At 48.4% G+C, this 24,656-nt stretch overlaps 1 protein-coding gene and 2 long non-coding RNA genes across 3 annotated transcripts in view; 1 reads left to right on the top strand and 2 right to left on the bottom strand.

Annotated features, from left to right (window-relative positions):
• LOC309356676 (heparan sulfate glucosamine 3-O-sulfotransferase 4-like) overlaps window positions 1–23,794 on the top strand; it is an 87,102-nt gene extending 63,308 nt beyond the window's left edge. The window contains exons 2-3 of the mRNA XM_081888262.1: window positions 18,570–19,245; window positions 22,602–23,794. Coding sequence (XP_081744388.1) covers window positions 18,570–19,206 — 637 coding nt within the window. The 3' untranslated portion in view covers window positions 19,207–19,245; window positions 22,602–23,794. The remainder of the gene's footprint in view (window positions 1–18,569; window positions 19,246–22,601) is intronic.
• Window positions 10,852–12,449, bottom strand: LOC309356685. The gene is made up of 2 exons (XR_014162887.1): window positions 12,347–12,449; window positions 10,852–11,361 (listed from the first exon to the last, which is right to left on the bottom strand). It is a non-coding gene; the product is annotated as an uncharacterized lncRNA (long non-coding RNA).
• On the bottom strand, window positions 18,791–23,694 carry LOC309356684. The gene is made up of 3 exons (XR_014162886.1): window positions 23,555–23,694; window positions 21,670–21,765; window positions 18,791–18,925 (listed from the first exon to the last, which is right to left on the bottom strand). It is a non-coding gene; the product is annotated as an uncharacterized lncRNA (long non-coding RNA).
• Window positions 23,795–24,656: the final 862 nt, after the last annotated feature.

The following is a 24,656-nucleotide window of genomic DNA, read 5'->3' on the forward strand; positions in this document are numbered from 1 at the left end:
AGAAGGAGGCATGGCTCAATGATACAGCAAGTGCTTTGCATATGGAAAGTCCCCATTGGCATTTCCAGGTTGGGTTGGGGAAGTCCCCAGCCTGGAACACTGGATAGGCTTTGCTGCCAGCCTGTGTAGACAATACTGAGCCAGATGGACAGGTACCCTGATGATTTGTGAAGCAGCATTCCTGTGATGACGTCAGGTGGGCTGGATCCTTCCCACTGGCTTTGCTTCTTAAAAGCATCACCTCCAGGAAGACTCTATTGCCCTCTCAGCCTCTGTTAGATGCATGGAGGTAAATGGCTCCTGGGCATAGATGCCCACCTTAGTCAGAGGGAAAGTGCCGATCAGAAACAGTGTGTGTGTGTGTTGTTTTGCCCTTATCTGCAGCAGCTGACGTGTTTTGACAGTTTGCAAGATGGACATTAAATCTCCCGCACGAGGGAGAGCGAAGCCTTTGCCGGCCGGCCGGGCTCTGGGAGAGGCAGCACCGGAGCCGTTCCAGCTGCACTGACTGTGTGATCCGGACTCAGAATGAGCATCATAAATCTTGATTATTCTCTGTCTCAACTGATTTGAACCAAATGCCTTGGACAGGGATGGAGTCCACATCTTGCTGAAAACTGCAAAAAATCTGATTAAATGTACAAACTGATATAAATAGCACTCTATCTATGTTAATGCCCAAACTGTCACCCGGTATGCCAATGCGCGAGCGGGTCTGTTTTGCTAGCACTCCCGGCCAGGCACTGCCCGTGGGCCTGGGGGCAGGCAGCTCTCCCCTTGCCCCCTCCAATCGGCTCCGCCTGCCACTGTAGCTGTGCTGGGCTGGTGTTTATTAGAATTCAGTCAATTACCCGCCACATGGCTGGCTCTGATTGCACCTCTGTTGCAATTAAGCACCCTACAGAACAGGGAGGGTGCAGGGACCATAATAAGGCCAGCCAGTAAATGATGGGGGGGGGGGGAATACTTGGAATAATAAGGATGCTGGATGCTACACAGGCAGATGCAGGAGGGAGGGGGGAATTACCATAGTTGCATGCATAATGAATGAAATTCAGCCCTGGCACGAGCAAGGCAGGGAAGGCACAAACAGCAGGACTGCCCTTGGGTGCTAGCCTGGGTGACAGCTGCCTCCTTCTGGCTCAATATTAGGTGGGTGGGAGTTGTGGTGTCCTTAGGGTCAACTGACTGCCTTAGGCGATAGGAGGATTTACAAGTTCTTCCCACCCTAGAGAGCTGACGTAACTCAGAGCAGTCAGTGCTGGGCAAAGGGGTTGTTGTTGTTTAGATTTATTGTCAACCACATGGGCCAGTGGCCTGGCTCAGGGTGGCAACCTTTGCTTGTTCATAGCTAGTACTCAGAATGGGGAGGAGAAGGAAGGTTCTCTAAAGCACATCTGACCACCAGGCTGCTTGGTAGCAGAACTCTCTCTCTCTCTCTCTCTCTCTCTCATGATACTGAGCTTACTGCCACATGACATCCAATGAAGCTGAATGTTGGAAGATTCAGGGCAGGCTCTGATCCTGCTTGGCCCATGACAAGGTCAAAGGGCAGACTGCTTGAGTGGGGGCCAAGCAACTCAGTGGGAGGCCACACCAGACTTAGCAGCTGCAGAAAAGAGAGCATAGGAACTTGCCTTGCCCCATCTAGCTCAGTATTGTCTACACTGACTGGCAGCAATGGCTCTGCAGGGGTTCATGGAAGGGATTTTACCCAGGTCTACCTGGAGGTGCCATTGGGTGCTGAAGCTGGGATCTTTTGTATGCACAGATGGCATTGGTGGTGGTGAAGAGGCACTGGCAAGCTGAGCAATGCTGATCCATTTTCCCACCACAAGAGCAGTTTCTGGTGTGAAGGGAGCAGGGAACCTACTCTTAGTTGGTGCAGGGCAAGTGCCCAAGAAGGGATGCTTCCCAGGAAAAGAGCATTGCAGAACCAGACCATTTCTCAGTTCTCTTCATGAAGCCTCCTGGGTGCTCTGGGTAGGCTGGTTTGGTCCATCTGTGTACCTTCCAGCATGTTGCAGTTGAAAACCTGGACACCTGTCTTTTTGGGCCATGCTTCTACATGACTTGCATGACCCATGTGAGAGCATGGCCCCCCAAAAATTGGATTTCCCAATTTAATCAGTACACTTGAGAGGTATGCATCTGGTCTGTGGGCTGGCAAGAGACCAGAGCAGGCAAAGAGGAGGACCTGAACCAATGGATTCAAACTACAATAAATGAGATTCTGACTTAACATTAGGAAGAACATTATGAGGGTAAAAGTTGCTCAGTGGTGGAATGGACTAACTTAGAAAGTGGTGGGCTCTCCTTCCTTGAAGGTTTTTAAACTGAGGTTGATGGGATTTTTTAGCTATGATTCCCTGACTGCAGGGGGCTGAACTAAATGGCCCTTGGGGTATTTGCCAACTGCAGAATTCTATGATTCTGTATTCCACCTACCTGCAATCACTGAAATGGCTGGGAATTCCCTTCAAGGCCAAAGGGAAAGGACCACATGCTCCCCCTTCTTCTCTCTGCAAGCCTAACATATTTTATAAGGGCTGTGTCATTCTGCTGTTTGAGCTTTGTGGCGCAAAACCCACCACTGTGAGTGAGTCTCTTCCTAGCTGCTAGGAGGACCAAGCTACATTTTTGCAGGTAGAACCTTGTAGGTGGTTAAAGGGAGAGTTCTGGGTCGCCAAAACATTATCCAGATGACTTTTCCAAACGTTGCCATTTTCATCCTCTTTCACCCAACTTCACCACTACGCCCACCTTGCTGCTGCTGCTGCTGCTACTGTTCTTTAAGAGTTTTGCCCTTCTTGTTGGCTGTGTGATCCAGCCAGTCAGGGATCCTGGCACCAGTGTCATGATGCCACAGCAGCCCTACTTGCACTCTGCTCAACCATGTGGCATAACTGCATAGACCAGCCTCCAAATCACATATTCCTTCAACAACCTTGTGCTGTGTGCAGATGATCAGAAAAGAAAGTACAGCATGCAGGCACCTGCTCCCAAGTAGGGACTCCCACATCATTGTGGCACCTGGCTCTGTGGGCATCCCGGATACAGGGATCCCCTCCGAACTGACACTCCCAGGTGCTCCCAGGTTGGTCTTTCTTGTACAGACAACTGCATGCAACATCAGGACCCACTCCATGGACTACACAATGATGCCCAACCTATGAATAATGCATGAACAGGGCCCATCAGATTTGATTTTGAAACCAGGACCGGGGTGATGCTTCCTCCCCTTTGCTAATAAATAGGAAATTTCTATTTAGCACCCCTGCCTAAATTCCTCCTGAAATAGGAAGACAATGAGGGGGGAGCAGGATGTGCGTGTGCGTGTAGTCCCCCCACCCACCCCGCCTCTCCTCCAGCTCAACCATAGCTGCCACTCTCCCTTAAGAGTTGCAATCTTCTTAACTGTTGATGACTCCCCCATTACTATCGCTCTGGCTATTCGTGCTGGGTTAGGATAACATCCATATCCACAGCTCAGCAGTGGAATTTATTTACCTTTTTTCCTCCTAAAAGCTTTTTAAGCTGATCCAGTGGGGGGTGGGGGTTTCATTTAGAGGGCCATTATTTCTCATCTGCTCTTTTGGGTGGGAGTAAATTCCCCCAGCGATGAAACTGAACTCGTCACCACAGAGACCTACTGCATTATATTTTAAACATTCCATTTTGACAGCCTCCTCTCTTCTTCCGAAACACCAACTGCTCTCTTTTTTTGGGAGGGGGTGCAGGGTGAGAGAGCCCTAAATTACACAGATGAGTCAATTTTTTATTTCCCTTGGTTTGGCTGAAGCCGCCTGGTTTCCCTTTGCTGGCTCACTTTGCAGATTCACACCAGCAGTTGAAACCCATAATATTAATATTGGGTATTAGCAAACCCCTTGACAATTCTGCAGGATCCACAAAGGAAAGCAGCTCTCTTGGAGGTTTGTGATTCCTGGCATCCGTTACCCAGGAAGGAAAAGGGATTCCATCTTTGTTTCTCCCTCTCTGCTCCCTGAAATCCCAGGTTCCCCTCCTGTGACCCCTACCAAGTTCACTCTTCCTTTAGCATAAACCCTCAACTTAGCTCCAAAGAGACCCTATGCCCCTCAGTGCCAAGGACTGGACTTGGGCTTGCAGGGAGCATCTGGGATGAAAAAGGCCTTCTTCACATAGTGCAGAGTTAATCTATGGAACTCGCTCCCACAGGTGGCAGTGATGGCTGCCATCCACTTGGATGGCTTTGAAAGAAGATTAGACAAATTCATGGAGAGGTCTCAGATCCTGCTTAAGGGTTTCTTATAATGGGCATCTGGCTGGCCTCTGTGAGTACAGGATGAGCTTCGTTTGACATGATCTGGCAGGGCTCTTCTTATGTCCTTGTCTTAAGAGGAGGTGGGAAATGGGCCCAGAAGGGAGCATCCAGGGAGCAAAGGGATCAAGACGGTCAAGGCATTTTCCTCCAGACCCTTTAGAGATGGCATTAAAGGGCAGAGAATATCCCACTCAAGACACACTGCTCAGTCCCAGCCCCACCCCATCCAAAACCGATGCAGGCAAATGATAGCAGGAAGGCTTCTCAAAGCTCCTTAGAGCTTTAACAAAAGAAGAAAACGGGCTTTAAAAACTCTTAGCCCGGATTCCCTGCATTCCACACACACCCTTAGTCACAATGCAAGCTGATCCGCACAGCTTATTTGAGGCCAAGAGCGCCTTCCCCTAACTCCTCTCTTTCTGTTCACTGGGGGGAGGCATGCCTGATGGCTGTACTCTACCTCCGCTGTTGGAAGCGGAGAATGCCTTTGAATAATACCACTTGCTGGGTATTGGAAGTGGGGAGAGTTGCTGCTGTTGTGCTCAGGCCCTGTTTGTGAGCTTCTTTTGGATGGCCACTGTGAGCAGAAGACTATGCTGGATGAGACGCACACCCTTTGGCCTGATTGAGCTGCTGCAGAGCTCTTCTTAGTTTCTTATTATTCCTAAATGGAACCTCCATGGACAGAGCCAGTCTGCTTTGGAATGCTGGAGAACAAGAGTAGTAGAAGGCTGTTGTTCTCAGATCCTGCTTGGGCTTCCCTTTGGGGCATCTGGTTGGCCACTGTGAGAGCAGACGACTGGGGGTCCCTTTTTGTCCTGATCCCCCTGCAGGGGTCTTACATTCTTATGCTGCAACAGCAGGCTTCCTCAAACTCCAGGTGTTTTGAGACTACAATTCCCATCATCCCTGACCATTGGTCTTGCTAGCTAGGGATCATGGGAGTTGTAGGCCAAAAACATCTGGAGGGCTGAGTTTGAGGAAGCTTGTGCAACAGCTACAATGGTTGGCAGTAACCAATCCCCTGGAGCTGCATTGCTTTTCCCCTCCCCACAGTGTCTTTCTCTTCCCCCAAAGTCTTTGAGGCACTTGCAGGGGGTACTGCTTTCCAGAGCCATTCTTGGCTACCTCCCAGGGCAGGCCTGCCTGGCTGAGATGGCAGAAATGGGAGGCTCCTGCATTGCTCAGATGTAAAAATGTGGGGTCGGAAATTGAGATGGGAGACGGTTTCCATTCAAATCCATCTCCATCGCAAGCAGCGCTGTTTCTCTTCCTCTACAGTCCAGCTTCTGACAAAATGTACTTTATTCATCTTGCTGTCTGTTGTTGTAGAATTTCATGTTACTAATTACATTATTGTTACACTCCACACTATCCATTTCGGCACAAAGGAAACACAGTGCAAATGTGGGAGGGGAAACTTCATAAATTGCGTATGATTTACAAAATGAAAACAAGAAAAACAGCAAATCCCAATCTTACTCACTGGATCAATTTCCATTCTGGGCATGGGGAAAAAATAAGTGAGCACCTGCAATTCCTTCCCCCATTTCCATTTCTCTTGGAATTTTCCAGCATTCCTAGTGGGGAGAGGCTGTAAACTTCTGTTTATAAAATTATGCAAAGCATGGAGAAAGGGGATAGAAGTAAAGTTTTTATCCCCCTGACAAAAGACTAGAACTCATGGAGATCCAATGAAGCTGAAGGTTGGTAGATTCAGGACAGAGTCTTCACACAGTGCATAGTTAAATGATGAAACTCATTCCCACCAGAGGCAGTGATAGCAGCCAACCTCTGTTGTTGTTGTTGTTGTTTGGTCGTTTAGTCGTGTCCAACTCTTCGTGACCCCATGGACCAGAGAACGGCAGGCACCTCTGTCCTCCACTGCCTCCTGCAGTTTGGTCAAACTCATGCTGGTAACCTCGAAAACATTATCCAACCATCTTGTCCTCTGTCGCCCCCTTCTCCTTGTGCCCTCCATCTTTCCCAACATCAGAGTCTTCTCCAGGGAGTCTTCTCTTCTCATGAGGTGGCCAAAGTACTGGAGCCTCAGCTTCACAATCTGTCCTTCCAGTGAGCACTCAGGGTTGATTTCCTTCAGTATGGAGAGGTTTGATCTTCTTGAAGTCCATGGGACTCTCAAGAGTCTCCTCCAGCACCATAATTCAAAAGCAATTCTTCGGCGCTCAGCCTTCTTTATGGTCCAGCTCTCACTTCTAGATGGCTTTAAAAGAGGACTGGACAAATTCAAGGGGGAGAGGGCTACTGATGGCTCCTCGCCATGATGGCTTTGCTTTGCCTCCATAGCTGGAGGCAGCAATTCTTCTGAATCCCAGTTGCTGGAAACCGCAGGAGGGTCTCTTTTGCTGGTAGTTTGGCGAAGGCGAGTTGTCTGATTGTTCAGTCTCTTAATAGGAACCACTAAATGAATTGCTCCTTGTGGATATAATGTTGATATTATTGGTGTTGAGGATATCGCTTCATCCTTGTTTAAACTGTTGTTATGTTTTAAATGAATTGTAATGGTTGAAATGTCAATGGTACATGGCAGGACATCTTTCTCTTTTTTCAGCTGTTATGGCTATTCGACTTACTGTCTTCTGTGAACCACTTTCAGCATAATACCCTCCTTATTGTATTTACTTTGTATCTCAATGTTTAGAGGGTCCCTTCCAAGGCAGAATAGAACATACTCAAACCCAGAATATTAAGTACCAAAAAATCATAAATTCGTAATGTAAAGTGTGAGGCATGTAAAAAAAACTATAACACTAGCAAAATATAAGAGCAGAAGATGCCTGCTGGGTCAGGCCATTTTTCTTACAGAATGGCTGACCAGATGGCTGTGGGAAACCTGCTAGCAGGACCCAAGCACAAGACACAAACACACACACACACAGAGAGAGAGAGAGAGAGAGCGCAGAGCTAAGTGTCTAAAACTGACTGAACAGAGAGCCTTTAGGGTTGTCCTACAATCAAGTTTCTCAGCTAGGAGTCGTTTCCCAGCCAGCCTGGAGATGACACCCATGGGGATTTACCCGGGATGCTCCCCCCTGATGATCTACTGTGGTGTTCTCCCGAAAGGGGGTGCAGGTAGCACTCAGCATGCTTATCTCCACTTTCCCTCAAATGGGAAAGTTCTTGAAGGTTTGTTTAAAAAAATACCACTTTGAAATTATTTTAAGGCCTTTAAGAACCATATTGTCAGAAAAGCAGTGTTTAATGTCTGGACTAAATATAAAGACTTACTGGAAAATAAAACACCAAGGTGGCTTTCACCTTTGGAAGCTAAGGCCCGAAAAGGAACCAATATGGAGGCCTACTGGCCAAAATATTGGGAACTGCTAGAAAAAGACGGAGATAATTGGAAATTGCAGAGTATGGAGAAAATGAAGGACAAAGTGCGAGACTGGTTACACTACGCTCAGATTAAGGAAACTTTCAAAAGTGATAAAAAGTTAGGATTCCAGGTGGAGAAATCGAAGTTGGAAACAGAACTGTTAGAACCTAAGACTAAGGTACTATCAAGAATGTATAACTTGCTGTTGAAATGGAATACACAAGACGAAATGGTTAAATCGGCTATGATAAAATGGGCACAGGATATTGGGCATAATATTATGTTTGAGGATTGGGAAAGGTTGTGGACCACTGGGCTGAACTTTACTGCATGTAATGCTTTGAAAGAAAATGTAATGAAAATGATATACAGATGGTACATGACCCCAGTTAAACTTGCTAAAATATACCATTCGTCAGACAATAAATGCTGGAAATGTAAGGAAAATGAAGGAACATTTTACCACCTCTGGTGGACTTGCCCTAAGGTGAAGGCCTTCTGGGAAATGATATATAATGAGTTGAAAAAGGTGTTTAAGTATACCTTTACCAAGAAACCAGAGGCCTTTCTTCTGGGCATTGTCGACCAGAAGGTGTTAAAGAAAGATAGAACATTTTTCATGTATGCGACAACAGCAGCAAGGATACTACTCGCCAAGAATTGGAAAACTCAAGATCTACCCACACTGGAAGAATGGCAGACGCAACTGATGGACTATATGCAACTGGCGGAGATGACTGGCAGAATCCGAGACCTGGGAGAAGAGAGGATGGAAGAAGACTGGAAGAAATTCAAGATTTACCTACAAAAATATTATGATTTATCGGAATGTTAAAAAAGATGCTTAGTTATAAATAATTGGCCATCACTAAAATAGATCAGGAACTGATGAGGAGAGAGATTAAGAAAAATAAATTAGCAGGAGAATAATTTTATTGTAATTAAGCGGTTTTAAAATTTGGAAATAAGATGATAATTTGCTGGACAAAATTTTTTAATGATGTAAATGGGAGTGGGAGGCGTGAGGAAGTTCAAAGAGGATATGAAATTTTGTTAAACAAAGTAATATTGTACACTGTTATTGGATGTTTTCTTTTCTTTTTGTAAAAACCCTAATAAATATTTTTTTTTTAAAAAAATGAAATTATTTTGAGGGGCATTTGTCAGCAGCTCTGCTAAATGTTTTTGGGCCATTTATGCACTTTCCTCTGAACATGGATGGTGGTGCCCAGAACTGGGGCTACATTTCAGATGACCACTGCATCATTTCTGGGAGCAGATTTCTGGGAGGAGGGTTTGCTTGGGAATGCACCCCGCCCCCCACAAACACACCTAGGGTTGCCATACATCTGGAATTTTCTGGGCACAGCTGATATTCTTAAGCAGCATCTGGGCAGTAATCACTGAAATGTCCGGGGAAATCCAGAAATATGGCGGCACACGTTGGTAGTGTAAAAAAAAAAAAGCTCAACACTTTTTGAAATATGGCAACCCTAACACACACACAAACACAGAGTTTGATTCCATCCCTCACTCGACTTGTTGACTGGGGTGGGGGACAGTCTTTACCTCCTCTCTCCTCTTGGAGATGGAAGCAAAGTACGGTAAAGGTGAAGGACCCCTGGATGGTTAAGTCCTGTCAAAGGTGACTATGGGGTTGTGGCGTTCATCTCACTTTCAGGCCAAGGGAGCCGACGTTTGTCCACAGACAGTTTTCCAAGTCATGTGGCCAGCATGACTAAACTGCTACTGGTGCACGGAGGACTGTGATGAGTGCAAGAGTGCACAAAAACACCATTTACCTTCCCGCCACAGCAGTACCTATTTATCTACTTGCACTGGTGTGCTTTCAAACTGCTAGGTTGGCAGGAGCTGGGACAGAGCAATGGGAGCTCACCCCGTCATGGGGATTCAAACTGCTGACCTTCTGATCAGTAAGCTCAAGAGGCTCAGTGATTTAGACCAAAGCACCACCCACATCCCTGGGAGCAAAGTAAGGGGAGGAGGAGACAGGTGGGGGGAAAGTTCCTTGACCCAGACGCCCCCTTCCGATTCCCAGACATTCCTTTATTTCCTCCTGCCATGCAGCAGAGACCTCTTGAGCTCTGTCTGTGGAGAGCAGCCTTTGGGCCTTGCGCTGCCTCACAGGGAGCCACAGTGTCTGCTGAGGCCCTGATGATTGTTATCTCTGACACTTCTTCAGATTGCCTGGTCACATCTCTGTCTCTCTCTCCTACACACACACTCTCCTTATTTCCTCTCCACTGATGAACTCCTTCCCCACCCCAGGGGAGTTCTGAGTGGCCTCTTTGCAATCTGGGTGAATTGCTGTGCTGAGATCGTCCCCCTGCCTTGCTGGCAGAAGCAACAGGCAAGGAGAGGGAAAGATGCAGCCAGAGTGATTGGGAAAGTCGAGCATCTGTTGGGAGGGGTCGGGACTGACCTCTTTGCCTTGCTTAGTGAGAGGTTATAGGGTGTTGGACTGGGGATGCTGTCTCTGTCACATAGCCAGATTAAAAGGGATGGAGGATACTTTAGATGTCCTCGATCGGGCACATTGTTCAGGCTGCCTTCAAGCACTTTAGAACCTATTCCTGATCCTGGTCTTGCAGAAAATGCCTGTCTGGAACTCACCAGCACTGAGGATACTCCAAGGCAGGGGCCAGCAAACTTATTCAGCAGGGGGCCGGTCCTCTGTCCCTCAGACCTTGTGGGGGGCCAGACTATATTTTGGAGGGAGAAAAATGAACGAATTCCTATGCCCCACAAATATCCCAGAGATGCATTTTAAATAAAAGCACACATTCTACCCGTGTAAAAACACCAAGCAGGCCCCACAAATAACCCAGAGATGCATTTTAAATAAAAACACACATTCTACTCATGTAAAAACATGCTGATTCCCGGACCGTCCGCAGGCTGGATTTAGAAGGCAATTGGGCCGGATCCGCCCCCCCCTTCCGGGCCTTAGTTTGCCTACCCATGCTCCAGGGGTATCCTAGAGGATGGGGTGCAGCCTTTATTGCTAAGGGAAATCCATCTATTACAAAGGCTCAGAGTTGAGGCAGGGATGGGGAAGTTGTATGGGGAAGAATAATATTTGGGCAGGGGAATGAATGGATTCAAGAGTGCAGGTCTGGAGAAAGCCAAATGCATGTATAGACACATGCCCCATGCACACCGGCACACAATCAGGAACCTTGCATTATGAGCCCCACCCTGGCCAGGCCTTCTAAGCATTTTCAGGTGGATATACTGGTGAGCCGCCCTCAGCCTTTCCTGCTCAATTTGGGGAAGTCATTGCAGGCCAGGAGCCAGCCGTTGTGGGGAGGTGCCGAAAACACACCACAGCGCATGCACCCTCTTCACTCTCTGTCCATGTTCTTTGAATGCCTGATCAGCAACACTGCTGTTCACATAGTGGCGGGCGGAGATACCATTTGATTTCCTCTGTAACTTGTCTGTTGACACAGTCTCCAAATCCACGGTCTGGTTGCTGTAGCAACTTCACTCCTTTCTTTCCATCCTCTGCTTCTCCTGATCCTATCAGGTTGTAGCTGACGTTGGCACCTTGGTTGTTATGGTAATACTCACAAACACATTCCATTGACATGGTATTATGGGGGGCAGGGGGGAGGAGAAGCATGCACCCTTTTCTGAAGGATACCAAATGCAAGTTTCAGGTGGTCACAGAGAAAGAAGCTGCCCTGATGCCCTGTTTGAAAAGAAACCTTTGCTCAGGGCGGGGTCTCCAGGCTTAGATTCCTGCCTTCAGCCAGATATGGTGGGTGGTTGGGTGTGCCTTTAGAGACCTGTGGACACCTTTCAAAACTGGAAAAATTGGATATTTGTCCCTCCCAAAGAAATCAACCCCCCCCCACAGATTTGATCCCAGAATGTTCCTATTTCCCCCACCAGTGCTGCAACTGCTGAACTTGGGGAGGAGGATAAACCGGTGCATGTTCTGAGTGGCAGTGACAAGGAGACCTTGGCTGATTAGACATTGCACTCCTAAACAGGATTTCCTAGGAGGCGTGTCCCATCAATATGAAAGGGAATCACTTCTGAGTAAAGATATGTATAATTTTGTTGTAAGGTCAGCAAACTTTTTCAGCAGGGGGCCGGTCCACTGTCCCTCAGGCCTTGTGGGTGGCCGGACTATATTTTTTTTGGGGGGGGGGAGGGAATGAACGAATTCCTATGCCCCACAAATAACCCAGAGATGCATTTTAAATAAAAGGACACATTCTACTCATGTAAAATCATGCTGATTCCCAGACCGTCCTTGGGCCAGATTTAGAAGGCAATTGGGCCAGATCCAGCCCCTGGGCCTTAGCTTGCCTACCCATGTTCTATTCTATGCAGTGGCATAGCTGGGAGAGAAGCACAGGTGCAGTTGCCCTGGGTGCAAAATTGTTAGGGGCACAAATTTCCACACCCAACACTACCTCAATACAGCTGAATGTTTCCATCACTGGGCTCTGGTGAAAACAGCTTCTCCATGTGAACCAGGAAGTGACCTCTCCAGGCAATGGAACAACTCTTCTTATCTCTGTGACTGCAATCCTCTGGGTGGTGCGGACACCATTAGGTAGTTGAATGTGCATGCATACTCCATCCATTTCCACCCGATGCGGCCTTGGGCACTGGCGACACATGGTACACCACTGATTCTGTTTCAGGGGACATGAACTACCTACTTTGGGTTTTGGAAGCACAACTGTCCTCTTCAGTTTGGGACTCCTGTGTGACCCTGCCCAGATTTTAAGGTCTGTGGCAGGAATCTTGCTTTCGGTTCCTCTGACTTCAGAAGTGCTGTTCCCTGTGATGGACTGCCTTTGGGAGGATAGTGAAGAAGACAACGATAATCCCCATAGCTTTTCATGGATGGTTAATTTTATTCCTGTAGTTTCTTGGTCTTTATTGCTGCTCTTACTGCTGTTTTTGTTATTATTGTGCTGTTTTAAAAATACTTTAATGTTTTAATGTTAGACATTGATTATTATTTTGTGTCAACTTCCTTGGAAGCACCTGCTGAGCAGCAGGACAGACTTCTTTCCAACATAGGAATGCTTCCCTTAAGTAGAGCAAAAGAGACCTAGAAGGGAAATGACTTTTCACTCACAGGGCAGCCCCTGACCTCTTGCAAGGGGTAGTGGTTGAACTGCAAAGGCCTCTGCAAAGGCCATGGTGGGATGTTCCTTGCTCTCACCTGTAGCAGGAATAGCCTCTTCTTTGTGTGCAGGAGGTCCCAGATTCAATCCCCAATGGCATCTCCAAGGAAGATTCCTCTCTGAAACCCCAGAGAGCTGCTGCCAGTCAGTGCAGACAATATTGAACTATTGGTCTGGTTCACACAAGGCATCCTCTGCTGCCCTCTAGTGTTGAGGTCACCTCCCTACAACCTGGATACCTTCCGTCCACATATGGCAGTTCCTTGGAGGCCAGACTGTACCCCTCCTTCCTGCCACATCTGCAGCCCCCCCCTCTGCTGCCCCCCAACCTGTCAAGCACCTTCAGTGCACACCAATACCCTGCGGAAGATGGCTTCCACATTTCCCTGGTGTGGGCTAGTTCCTGTTCCATGAGGAGCATATGGGCAACCAGGATGTTCCTCAGTAAAGCTCTTTACAAGCCGTGTTTAAGGTTTGTTAAAAACCCCAGGGAATTAAAGCAATATGCCCCCATTATGGAGTGGCAGCTGTGGGGTCTGCGTTGCTTATTCAAAGGGATTGGAGGGCACACTTTGGTGATGGGGCTTTGGAGAGATTAAAATTATTTTCAGCATTAAGCACAACATTTCAAAGTTAATGCTTTTGGTCTTGAATATGGATTCAGAGAGCAGAAAGAGATTTACAAGACATTACTTCTATGCAAATTCCAGCAGAAACCAAGGGTGGGTTCTCCCCCCCCCCTTTCCCTTCTTTCTTTCTTTCTTTCTTCTTTTTTTTGTTGAGCAAATTCAACAAGAGATTTGACTCGGGGGGCTTACAGCAAATAGACTTTGGTTTTCATGCAGATTGCTGCCTTTAATGGCAGCAGGCAGGCAGGCTCAATCCCCTTGAAAATTCCTAGCTTGTCTGACTGGGATACTAACAGGGCACAGTTGAGAGGCCAAGCAATTACAGCCGGATGTGTTAATGTACAAATGGGGAAGGAGGAGGAGGAAGCCACAAGCTTCTTGTTTAAAGATGAAAACAGATGTTTCTCCCATGCTATGTTGGTGAGCAGCTGGCTCCACGCCACTCAGAGGAGACGGTTGCTGCTCAGAGGCCACCCCTGGCGAGGCACCCATTGGACACCTTCGCTTCAGTGGTCCTGATCTGTGGGAGTTCCTGTTAAACTTCTGCAGCAAAAGCATCAAAACACAGCCAACAAAAGGTGCCTTTCCGTGCAGGGTTGCAGGAAGCCCCCGCCCGTATAATGAACAAGCAGCCTACGCAGAGATAAATGACAGCTGTGACTGAAGGAATAAACAGGATAATCTGGATTTAAATAAGTCACAAAGGGGTGGGGGGTGGGCTGGCAACATGCAAATTCGCAAATTTATAAAATGTATCCTTTCAGAATTAAGAGCTTGTTTGAAGCCAGCAGTTAAGAGCCATTATTCAGCCACCTTCTTTCCCCCCTCAAAGGCATTTCGGAGCCAGCCTTCACTGCCGCAACCAGGGACGAGAGACAAATTTCCTCCCGCTTGCAGATAAATAATATGTGCCCTAAATGGAACAGAGAGGTGGGCTGTTCCGACAGGAGAGGAATTATCCCATCAAGTTTTCCTGCCTGAGGCAGGGTCAGAATCCAGGGAGGATGTTGGAGCTTCGCATATAGAGGATGGAGGCACCATCAGCCCCTCTGAGCACCCCAAGAATACCCCCAATATACCAAGAGACTTCTGGGCCCCATTTTGATGCAGAGGAGCAGCAGCGTCTGGGGGCGCCACCGTCTGGCTTCCCAGAGCCCAAAGCAATGGGTGCAGCTGACCTAGAGGGCTGTGGGGAGGTCTGATTGCCAAGGGGAAGGCTTGAATGCCCACCAGCTCCTGCATTTGGATTGCAGTGCCAGCTAATCAAATATTTGGCCAGCCAGAGCAGCCAATGACCTTCTCCAATAACTCATGAAAATTACAAGGAGGGATGCGGTGAGAAGGGAAGAGCATGAGGTTTTTTCTGCTCTGCTGGCCTCTCCCTTTTATTCATGAGCCCTGCCTCTGTGGCCCCAGGAGTGAGGGAGAGCCAGACTTGGTAGGACACTGTGCGATGGGCCCCCCAAATGCCCTCCCCAGCGTACACACACACCTTGCATCAGTCCTCAAGATGCACAGCCAAGATGACCTGCCTGAGCTCAGTTGCTCCCTTTCTGGAAAAGGTGGCAGCATAGGTGCCAACTTTCTGGGGCCCTGGGTGCCAAAGCACCCACAAAATTCCCCATGAAAGGGCTGGGCACCCACAGATTTTGGTGCCAGGGCCCTGCACGCTGCATGGCACCCACGGCCCTGGGCACCCGCAGTCATGGGGCCAAGCTGGCACTCCTGGGTGGCACCCTCCCTTTTGCACGGAAGAATTGGCTTCATTTAGGGGAGTGGGGAGCAAGCTGGACCTCGCTTGGGTGGCTCTGCTGTTTGCAAACAGATATGGGATCCTGACCTCCACAACATTCAAAAGGAATAGTGACAGAAAGGAACTAAGCCCCCTGGCTAATTTCACTGAAAAATGGCTGCTGCCCATGTTTCCCTACAGTAATGTTGCTTAGCGGCTGACGCAAATGATTTTGTCTTTGGCATTAGCATCATCTCTTGCTGTTGGCAAGGGTCCTTCCCTCTCCTTCCTCTTTTTGCATCACAGACTGCAGGAAGAGTGGGGGCTTTCCTGGGAGGAAATGCTGAGCTCGCAAGGCTCCTCCAGGACCACCTGTTAGATGTGCCCTCTGCTATCTCTGGCCTATTGCTTCCTATGCTTTCATTGCTGCCTGCCACTATTCCATTGTACCCAGCTAGAGGTTGCTGCTCCTGCTGCTGCTGCTGCTGACCCTGCTGATATCCCAGTCAGCCAGGGACCAAGGCCCCAGGCCAGCAGAGGCTCCCCAGGAGCACCACTGCCACTTTGTCACTGCAGTAAAATGCTTGCAGTGCTCCTAACACCAAGGGTTCTTCTCCAGAAAGAGGCATTATAGGGGAGGTGGCCACAGACAGCACGTGTTCAAAGTTTCACACTTTGTTGTGGTTCTTGACTGCATTGATTTAAATGATGGGATTTCTGCTATTTATTGACTGGCATTGATTTTTATCTGTAATTTTTTGATGGTGTTTTAATTTATGGGGTTTTGCTTACTGGCTGTGATGTCTCCAGACCACTTAGAGATTTTCCTTTTGGAAATTCCCAGCAGTATATAAATAATCTAAAACCAAACAGTTAATTCAACCTCCAACAGTATTTGCCACTGCAGAAATGGCAGAGGTGCTGCGCAAAGACATGTGATCAACAATGCCTCACTCTGAGGAAGGACCCTGAGAGCCTCAGACTGAGGTGGACAAAAAGGTGGTGGATCAGGCAGTGATAGGAAAAGGGAGGGGAGCATAGAAGAGCCAGCTGTGGTGGGTGCTAGAGCTGTGGTGGGTGCAGAAGCAGCCTCTGGTAGCAAAATACCTTTCATATGGATGCCTCCACACCATCTTCCTCTCAAAAAAAGGCTGGGCATTTCGGAGCCAGATAACTCCTCACTTTTCAAGAAAGTCCTGAGGGTTCTCCTATCCTGCAGCTTAGGCTCCCCACCCCCACCGCCCACCCCAAAAAACCAACCCCAGAAGCTACCAGAGCAGAGCTGAATCTGGGGGATGTCTGTCTGTCTGTCATCTGTCCTTCCGCCCGTCCATCTATTTCCATTTACAGTGGTACCTCAGGTTAAGAACTTGATTCGTTTTGGAAGTCCATTCTTAACATGAAGCTGTTCTTAATATGAAGCACCACTTTAGCTAATGGGGCCTCCTGCTGCCGCTGCGCCGCTGGAGCACGATTTCTGTTCTCATCCTGAAGCAAATTCCTTAACCCGAGGTACTATTTCTGGACAAAAAAAATTCCTTCCAGTAGCACCTTAAAGACCAACTAAGTTAGTTCTTGGTATGAGCTTTCGTGTGCATGCACACTTCTTCAGATACACAATTTACTATTTCTGGGTTAGCGTCTGTAACCCGAGGTACCACTGTATATTCCACCTTTTTCTCCAAGGAGTTCTCCCCTTCCTCATTTAATCCCACAACAATCCTGTGAAGTAAGCTAGGCTTTGAGGCAGTGACTGGCCCTCAATGAGCTTCATGACTGAGTGGGGATTCAAACCCCGGTCTCTCCTAAGTCCTAGTCTGACACTACACCAAACTGGCCATGCCAGTAGCCATTTTCTCTGGTTGCTGCCCAATTGTGTCTGAGCAGCTGGCTAGGTCCAAATGGGAATCCACGGAGTGTCATCATAAACATTTCAGTCTGCTGCACCCTCCAGAGCTCCAGGGCTGGGGCCAAAAGGGGCATCTAGGATGCTGGTGGACCCCCTTCTGCTCTACCCTTCCCTGGTGGGCTGGGTCAGCCTTTGCTTTGCAGCTGCCATGGTGCGCAGGCAGCCGCCTTGCCAAGGAGCTCCGTGCAGCTCCGCGACTAGTGAAGTGGCAAGCAAGTTCCTCCTGCCTCATAAAAAACACTTTGCAGAGGAACCTCAAAACCCAGCAGCAGTTAATTATTGACAGAGCATGTGAATTAGAGATAAAAGAAAAGTCGTTCCTCCTTTGCACGCAAGATAGTAAATAAATTTAATTATGGGACAAGAGGCAGGGGATCTTCGTCTGTATTAAGTTTTATTAGCAGAGACATTTAAAAGCATGTCATCATAACAAAAAGGTCTTGTGTAATCCTAAATGTACCACTTTGGTACAAGGCTCTGAAGTGAATAGGCTTAATTGAGCAGATGGCTTGCTGCTCAGGCAGGTATGGGACAGGTTTATTGTCAATTAACTTTTGTCTACATATGCCTATGGCAAATTGACTGTATAATGGCTTCCTGAGGCCACTTTTAACACTTGTCATGCCCTGGAGCTCAAAGACAAGGGGTGGCCAAGCTCTACGTTCTGTTGCAGCGAAGGGCTGAGAGCATTAGAAGAGCCTGTTGGATCAATGGTCCATCTAGTCCAGCATTCTGTTCTCACTGTGGCCAACCAGATGCCCCCGTGGGAAACTCACAAACAGAATTTGAGCACAAGGGCTCTCTCCTCTCCTGTGGTTTCCAACAACTGGGATTCAGAAGCATTAATGCCTCTGATTGTGGACCCAGAGCATGGCCATCATGGCTAGTAGCCATTGATAGCCCTCTCCTCCATGAATTGCTCTAATCAGTGGCGTAGCATGGGTTGTCAGCACCCGGGGCAAGGCAAGTAATTTGCGCCCCCTAACCCGTGGATTTTAGCACTTGAGTGCGAGTGCACCCCCCCAGATGTTGCGCCCGGTGCAGCCGGCCCCGCCTACACCCCCCACACTACGCCACTGGCTCTAATGCTCTTTTAAAACCATTCAAGTAGTTAGTGGCCACCACTGCCTCCTGGGGAAGGTTTAACTATGTGCTGTGGTCAGAAGGTCTTTCTTTTATCTGTCCTGAACCTTCAGCTTTATTGCATGTCCAAGAGTTCTAGTGTCACGAGATATGCCATGAATAACTGTATAAACCTCTATGATGTCACCGCTTACTTGCCTTTTCTCTAAACAGCCCCAAATTCTGCAACATTTCTTCATAGGGGAGCCATTCCATCCCCTTGATCATTTTAGTTGCCCTTTTCTGAAGTTCTTCCAACTCTGATGTGCTCATGCTGATCCTTTGGCCGGTGGGTGGGACATCCGGCACTGCCTTTGTCTGTGGCCAATAAAACTCCTCCTTTCTCTTGCCCTCTAGGGATGTGATGCCCAAGACTCTGGAGGGCCAGCTCACCATGGAGAAGACGCCCAGCTATTTTGTCACCAATGAGGCCCCCAAGCGCATCCATTCCATGGCCAAGGACACCAAGCTGATTGTGGTGGTCAGGAACCCCGTCACCAGGGCCATCTCCGACTACACCCAGACGCTCTCCAAGAAGCCGGAGATCCCCACCTTTGAGGTGCTGGCTTTCAAGAACCGGACTCTCGGGCTGATCGATGCCTCTTGGAGCGCCATCCGCATTGGGATCTATGCGCTGCACCTGGAGAGCTGGCTCCAGTACTTCCCGCTCTCCCAGATCCACTTTGTCAGCGGGGAACGGCTCATCACGGACCCTGCCGGAGAAATGGCCAAAGTGCAGGATTTCCTGGGCCTCAAGAGGGTGGTGTCAGAGAAATATTTCTATTTCAATAAGACCAAGGGGTTCCCTTGCCTGAAGAAGCCAGAGGACAGCAGCGCCCCCCGGTGCCTGGGCAAGTCCAAGGGCCGAACTCACCCCAAAATTGATCGGGATGTAATCCAGAGGCTCCGGAAATTTTACAAGCCCTTCAATGTCATGTTTTACCAAATGACAGGCCAGGATTTCCAGTGGGAGCAGGAAGAGGGGGATAAGTGATGCTGTGACAGGCAGAAATAAGTTGTCTCCTATCCAGAGGTAAATGAATTGTCATCAGCAGTGTGTGTGTGTGTGTGTGTGTGTTTGTGTGTGTGTGTGTGTGTGTAAACTCTTCTGTAGGGCCTGATAAGGTTGCAAAACTGGACTTTGGGTTCCTGGAAGCCTTTCCCATTGGAAAAGAACCTCTAAGATTCTGCCTGGGGTTTCTCCAGATGCACTCCTTAGGACAGGGGAGACAACCAGGTGTGGTTGGACTCTGGGTGTGGTTAGACTCCAGTTCCCATCAGCCCCAGTGGCCAGCTTGGGCAATGGTTGGGGATGATGAGAGTTGGGAGACCAGCAATATCTGAAGGGGGTCACTGAGTTGGTTACCCCTGCCTTAGGGCTTCCATCAGTGACTCACTTTCTATTGACTGCAACTAAAGGGAGGGGCTCCAGGACACAGCTGGAGAATTTCTCCTTCCCTTGGAGAAAGTTTTTTTGCTAGGGTTGAAATTGCACCACTTCTGGGGAAGGCGCATCATAGCTCAGAGGTAGAGCACCTGCTTGGCATGAAGAAGGTCCTGGTTCAATCCCCACTGGTGGCATCTCCAGGTAGGGTTCGAAGAGACACCCTGCCTGAAACCCTGGATAGCCTTTGCTGCTAGTCATTGTGGACAACACTGAGCTTGATGGACCAGTGGCTTAGTGTAAGGCAGCTTCCTCTAGCCTTCCTAAGTTCAAGCCAGACTGCCCAGTTTCCTGCCTGTCAAAGCTACCTCCCTGGTCTCTCCTCAGCCCATGTAAGTGGGTATGAAAACAAAGCTTCGTGAAGAAGAAAGTTTAGAATCATGGAACTGTAGGGACCCAAAGTCCAACCCCCTGTCATACAGGAATCACAGACCTACATTGGCTTCCAGCATGTTTCCGAGCTCAGTTCAAATTGTTGGTGCTGACCTTTAAAGCCATAAATGGCCTCGACCTAGTATACCTGAAGGAGCATTTCTATCTCCATTGTTCAGCCCAGACACTGAGTTCCAGCTCCGAGGGCCTTCTGGCAGTTTCTCACTGCAAGAAGTAAGGCTACAGGGAACCAGGCATAGGGCCTTCTCGGTAGTGGCACCCACCCTGTGGAATGCCCTCCCATCAGATGTCAAGGAAATAAACAGCTATCTAACTTTTAGAAGACATCTGAAGGCAGCCCTATTTAGGGAAGTTGTTAATGTTTGATGTTTTATTGCTATAACAATAGTAGTAGTAGTTGTAATAATAATAATAATAATAATAATAATAATAATAATAATAATAATAATAATAATATTCTGTTGGGAGCCACTCAGATTGGGTGGGGAAACCGAGCCAGATGGGCAGGGTATGAATAAATTATTATTATTATTATTATTATTATTATTATTATTATTATTATTAAGAATCCATGACAGCTTGCCATCCAACCTCCATATAAAAACCTCCAAGGAAGGAGAGTTGACCACCTTCCGAAGGAGTCCATTCCACTGCCATTCATGAATTAGGGGGGTGGGGAGTTTGAGGCAGTTCATTTCCACATCAGTCCATTTTAGTCCCCCTCTGGTTTTTTTAATGAGAGTTAGAGCCATTTCCGCAGCTGTTTTTCTTTCCCCGCATCTGTCAGCCTGGCCTCGTTGCCACAGATGCACGTGCATGATGCCTGTTGCCAAACTCCAGGCTCAGCTTTGATTCTGGCATGCAGACGCCCTCTTGATCAAGCTAAATACTGGAAATGCCACGGAAGGCAGCTATGGCTCCGTAACGAGGCAAAGCCACCCCGGGGCTGAGAGCACATCATGCGCTTCATTACCCAGTCAAGTGGCCCCCAAGCTTGGGATCAGGAAAAAGGTGCTAAATTCATTTGTCAACTTTTGGCAGGAGGCTGGGCTCCAGGATGGGACCATTTGTTTCCACACAAGTAAATGTCGGTTCATATTAGCCCGATTGGGAGTAAAAACAGCATCTGACATAAAACATTCTTTCCTCCCACCCCCCACCCCGCAATCTCCACCCCCCACTCAAATTATTATTGCATGAAAATTGGAAATCTGCACCGGGGCTGACTTTAAATTGTTTCACATGTTATTAAACTGTCATTTCCTCTGCTAAATGAGAGCCATGTTGTTGTGCAATTTAATTCACAGTGATGAATGGATTCAGGTGAAGGACTCATTTTTAACTCTTACCAGGTTTTTTGAGCTCCTCATTGACTAGCTGGGGGATGCCCCTCATTGAGAAAAAAAACCAGTATTCAGTGGGGGGGGGGGAATCACTGAGCACAGCTGTGCCCTCATCATGCAGCTCAGCATGATTCCCTACCCCCACAATCCTGACCCCATGGTAAAATCAAGCATGTTGGGCAAATACAACGGGAGTTGTGTAGCCACCCCCTCTGCTCAGGACCAAGGCCAAGTGGGAGTTGGGACTTTGCTGTAAAATTGGAGCAATGGCACTCACCTGCTGCTCCTTTGTCATCTTGCACCAGCCAGAACAAAACAGTGACAAAGTTTCTTTGGTTCTTCCTCTAGGTGAGAAATGGCAATTGGAGATCAGCTGATGGAGGGGGAACATTCAGGTTACAAGAGGCCAAGATCAGGACCATTAAGAAAAACAAATAGGAGAATAACTTAAAAAGTGGAGTGGCCTGCCAGCCACAGCTATTCAAACTAAACACACACACGAGCTACAGCAAGGTAGCCGTAGCTCTTTGCAAAGCCAAAGAGATCCTCATGTGTGGGACTTGGGAGCCATAGACAAGCTGGAAGGTGTGCAGAGGAGGGCGACCCAGATGACAAAGGGTCTGGAAACCAAGCCTTATGAGAAACAGTTGGGGGAGTTGGGGATGTTCAGCCTAGTTAAGAGAAGACTGAGAGCATGGTATGATAGCCATCTTCAAATACCTGATAGGCTGCCACATGGAAGATGGAGCAAGCTTGTTTTCTGTGCTCCAGAGGCTAGGGCAGGCTTCCTCAACCTTGGCCCTCCAGATGTTTTTTGCCTACAACTCCCATGATCCCTAGCTAGCAGAACCAGTGGTCAGGGATGATGGGAATTGTAGTGTCAAAACATCTTGAGGGCCGAGGTTGAGGAAGCCTGGGCTAGGGCCTGAATGACAAGAAAGGAGCTTCTGACATTAGGAAGAACTTTCTGACAGTAAGGGCTATTCGACAGTTGAATGGACTCGCTCAAGAGCTGGTGGATGCTCTCCTTCACTGGAGGTTTTTCAACAGAGTTTGTATGGCCACCTGTCAGGGATTCTTTGGCTGTGATTGCTGCATTGTGGGTGGTTAGCCTGGATGACTCTTGAGATTCCTTCTGACTCTACAGTTCTATGATTTTATGTCTTGGCTGTCTCTAACTGCTGCCTTTCTCCTCCTCGCTCCACACAGAATCTGCCTGAGTTGGGGAAAGGGCCGGACTTGCCTAGCCTGAAATCTGGGTCCAGAACTGGCCACCACAGTTGAAGGGAATTTGCTCAATGGACAAAGATGGGGGCAACACCATCCCTTTTGCAACTGGACAATCGCCTCCTTCCGCCCCACATTTCCAGACCAGCAGGATCCTGAGCATAAAGGACACGCCGAGGAAAGACCCTCTTTGGCCACACTTGGTGGAGTCAACTGATCCTCTTTGTGCATCCAGAGAGGAAGAAGGATTGACTGAGACCTTGGCAAGAGATGCTAGGAACTTCTTCCTGTCCAGGGTGCCCTTTGCAGCAGGAGGTGGCCACTGTGCTGGGGGAAATGCCCAGTTGATGCGAATGAAGGGCAAGAGCCATTCCACACACACCCTGCATCCTGCACCATACATTCAGATGTTTATTTTTGATATGGGTGGAACCCCTGAGACTGACTTCGGGAGCGGCCCCACAAGGCCAAAGGGAAGGGAAGGCCTGGGTCTCGCCCACCCAGAGATTCAGGAAATCTGACTAGCATCCCAGTGTTCTTCCCAAGCACAAAAAGTGGGGCTATTTACATGTGTGCGTGTGTGTTGTTTTTTTACCGTTCATGTGACCCACCCTCCACCTCTGTGGAGAAGTTGCTGGCCTGGAGTCTCATCATACTGGTGAGCTCCCAGTGCAAAGAGCTGATGGCATCTGGGGGATTTATTCTTCCTGGCAATTGGCCTGCATCAGCCACACTGGTGAAAGTCCTCAGCTCCACCCATCCGCTTTTGCTACGCAAGAAGACCTCCTCATTCGCCACCAGCTCAGAAAGCGCTCCCTTGGATTTGGGCTTTTGCCTCCCCTCTTTAAATGTCAGCATTCCCAGCACACAGAAGATTGAATTTTGTATTTGATTTCAATTAGCAAAGCATAAATTATATTTAATTTTCTACTCACAGAGACTGGATGAGTCATTGTCCTGGAAAGCTGGGGGAGGGGGGAGTTCAGAGATTGACAATGGGAGCATTCATCGCCCAGGAGCTAAATTGCTTAAGCTGCCTCCCTCTTCTATCCATCCGCTGTTTTCACGCCTCCCCTCCCCCCTCTGTGTCATCACCCTCTACCTGAGAGATATGGAAATACCAAGCGTGAATCTGGAGCCAAACCTGACTAAACAATAAAAACCTTGTCATGGCAGTTGCCTTTCTCTACTCCCTTTATGAGGTGGGCAGGGGGGAGGGGGAGGGCTGGGCTTGCTGCATTTGCCACTGTTGTTTCCAGGGAGGGGTGGGATTTGATCGGCCAGCAGGAAACCTGACAAAGCCACTCTCTGTTTTACCTGAAGAAGGGAGGATTAAATATGAGGCAGTGAAAGAGCACAAAGCACAACAGACACACACACACAGCCTTTGAATTTTAGCTGGGGCTGTTTGTGTCAACAGAAGGAAGCCTTGTTGCCTCTTTGCTAGACAGAGCTGGACCTTGATTGCAGAACTACAGGTGTGGAAAGAGGCAGGAGGAGAGGTCTAAGGAGGAACCATGGCACTTATCCCACATATGTCTCCATCCTCGTATTTCTCCCAAAGTCTGCAGTGCTTCTGAATGCCAGTTGCTCGAAACCACAGGAGGGGAAACAGTGTTTCCCATTCAGGCATCTAGTTGGTCACTGTGAGAACAGAGTGCTGGACTAAATGGGCCCATTTGGCCTGATCCAGCAGGCTCTTTTTACATTCTAAAAGTGCTCGGGAAAGTTTCCTTCTTGGTTCTTGCCACTAACCCTGTGAGACAGGGCATCAAGAATGAAAGACTGGGACTCCCTTAAAACCAGGGGGGAGGAGCACTGTGAGCTTCATTGCCAAGTGGAGATCAGAACCCAGTCCCGGCCACCCCAGCCTCTTAGCTGCCTTATCTCGCCTCTTCAGCTCCTGATGTAAGCTACGGAGCTGCCTGTCTCCTTGCCCTGCACAGGAAAGGGCCCCTCATCTCAGTGAGGCTCAACTCTCACATCACACCAAGCTATGGTTGGCACTAACCACAGTTCTGCGTGATCTGAGCTTCC

This window comes from Podarcis melisellensis (genome assembly GCF_964234715.1).
Source record: "Podarcis melisellensis genome assembly, chromosome: 14".
Lineage (NCBI taxonomy): Eukaryota > Metazoa > Chordata > Lepidosauria > Squamata > Lacertidae > Podarcis > Podarcis melisellensis.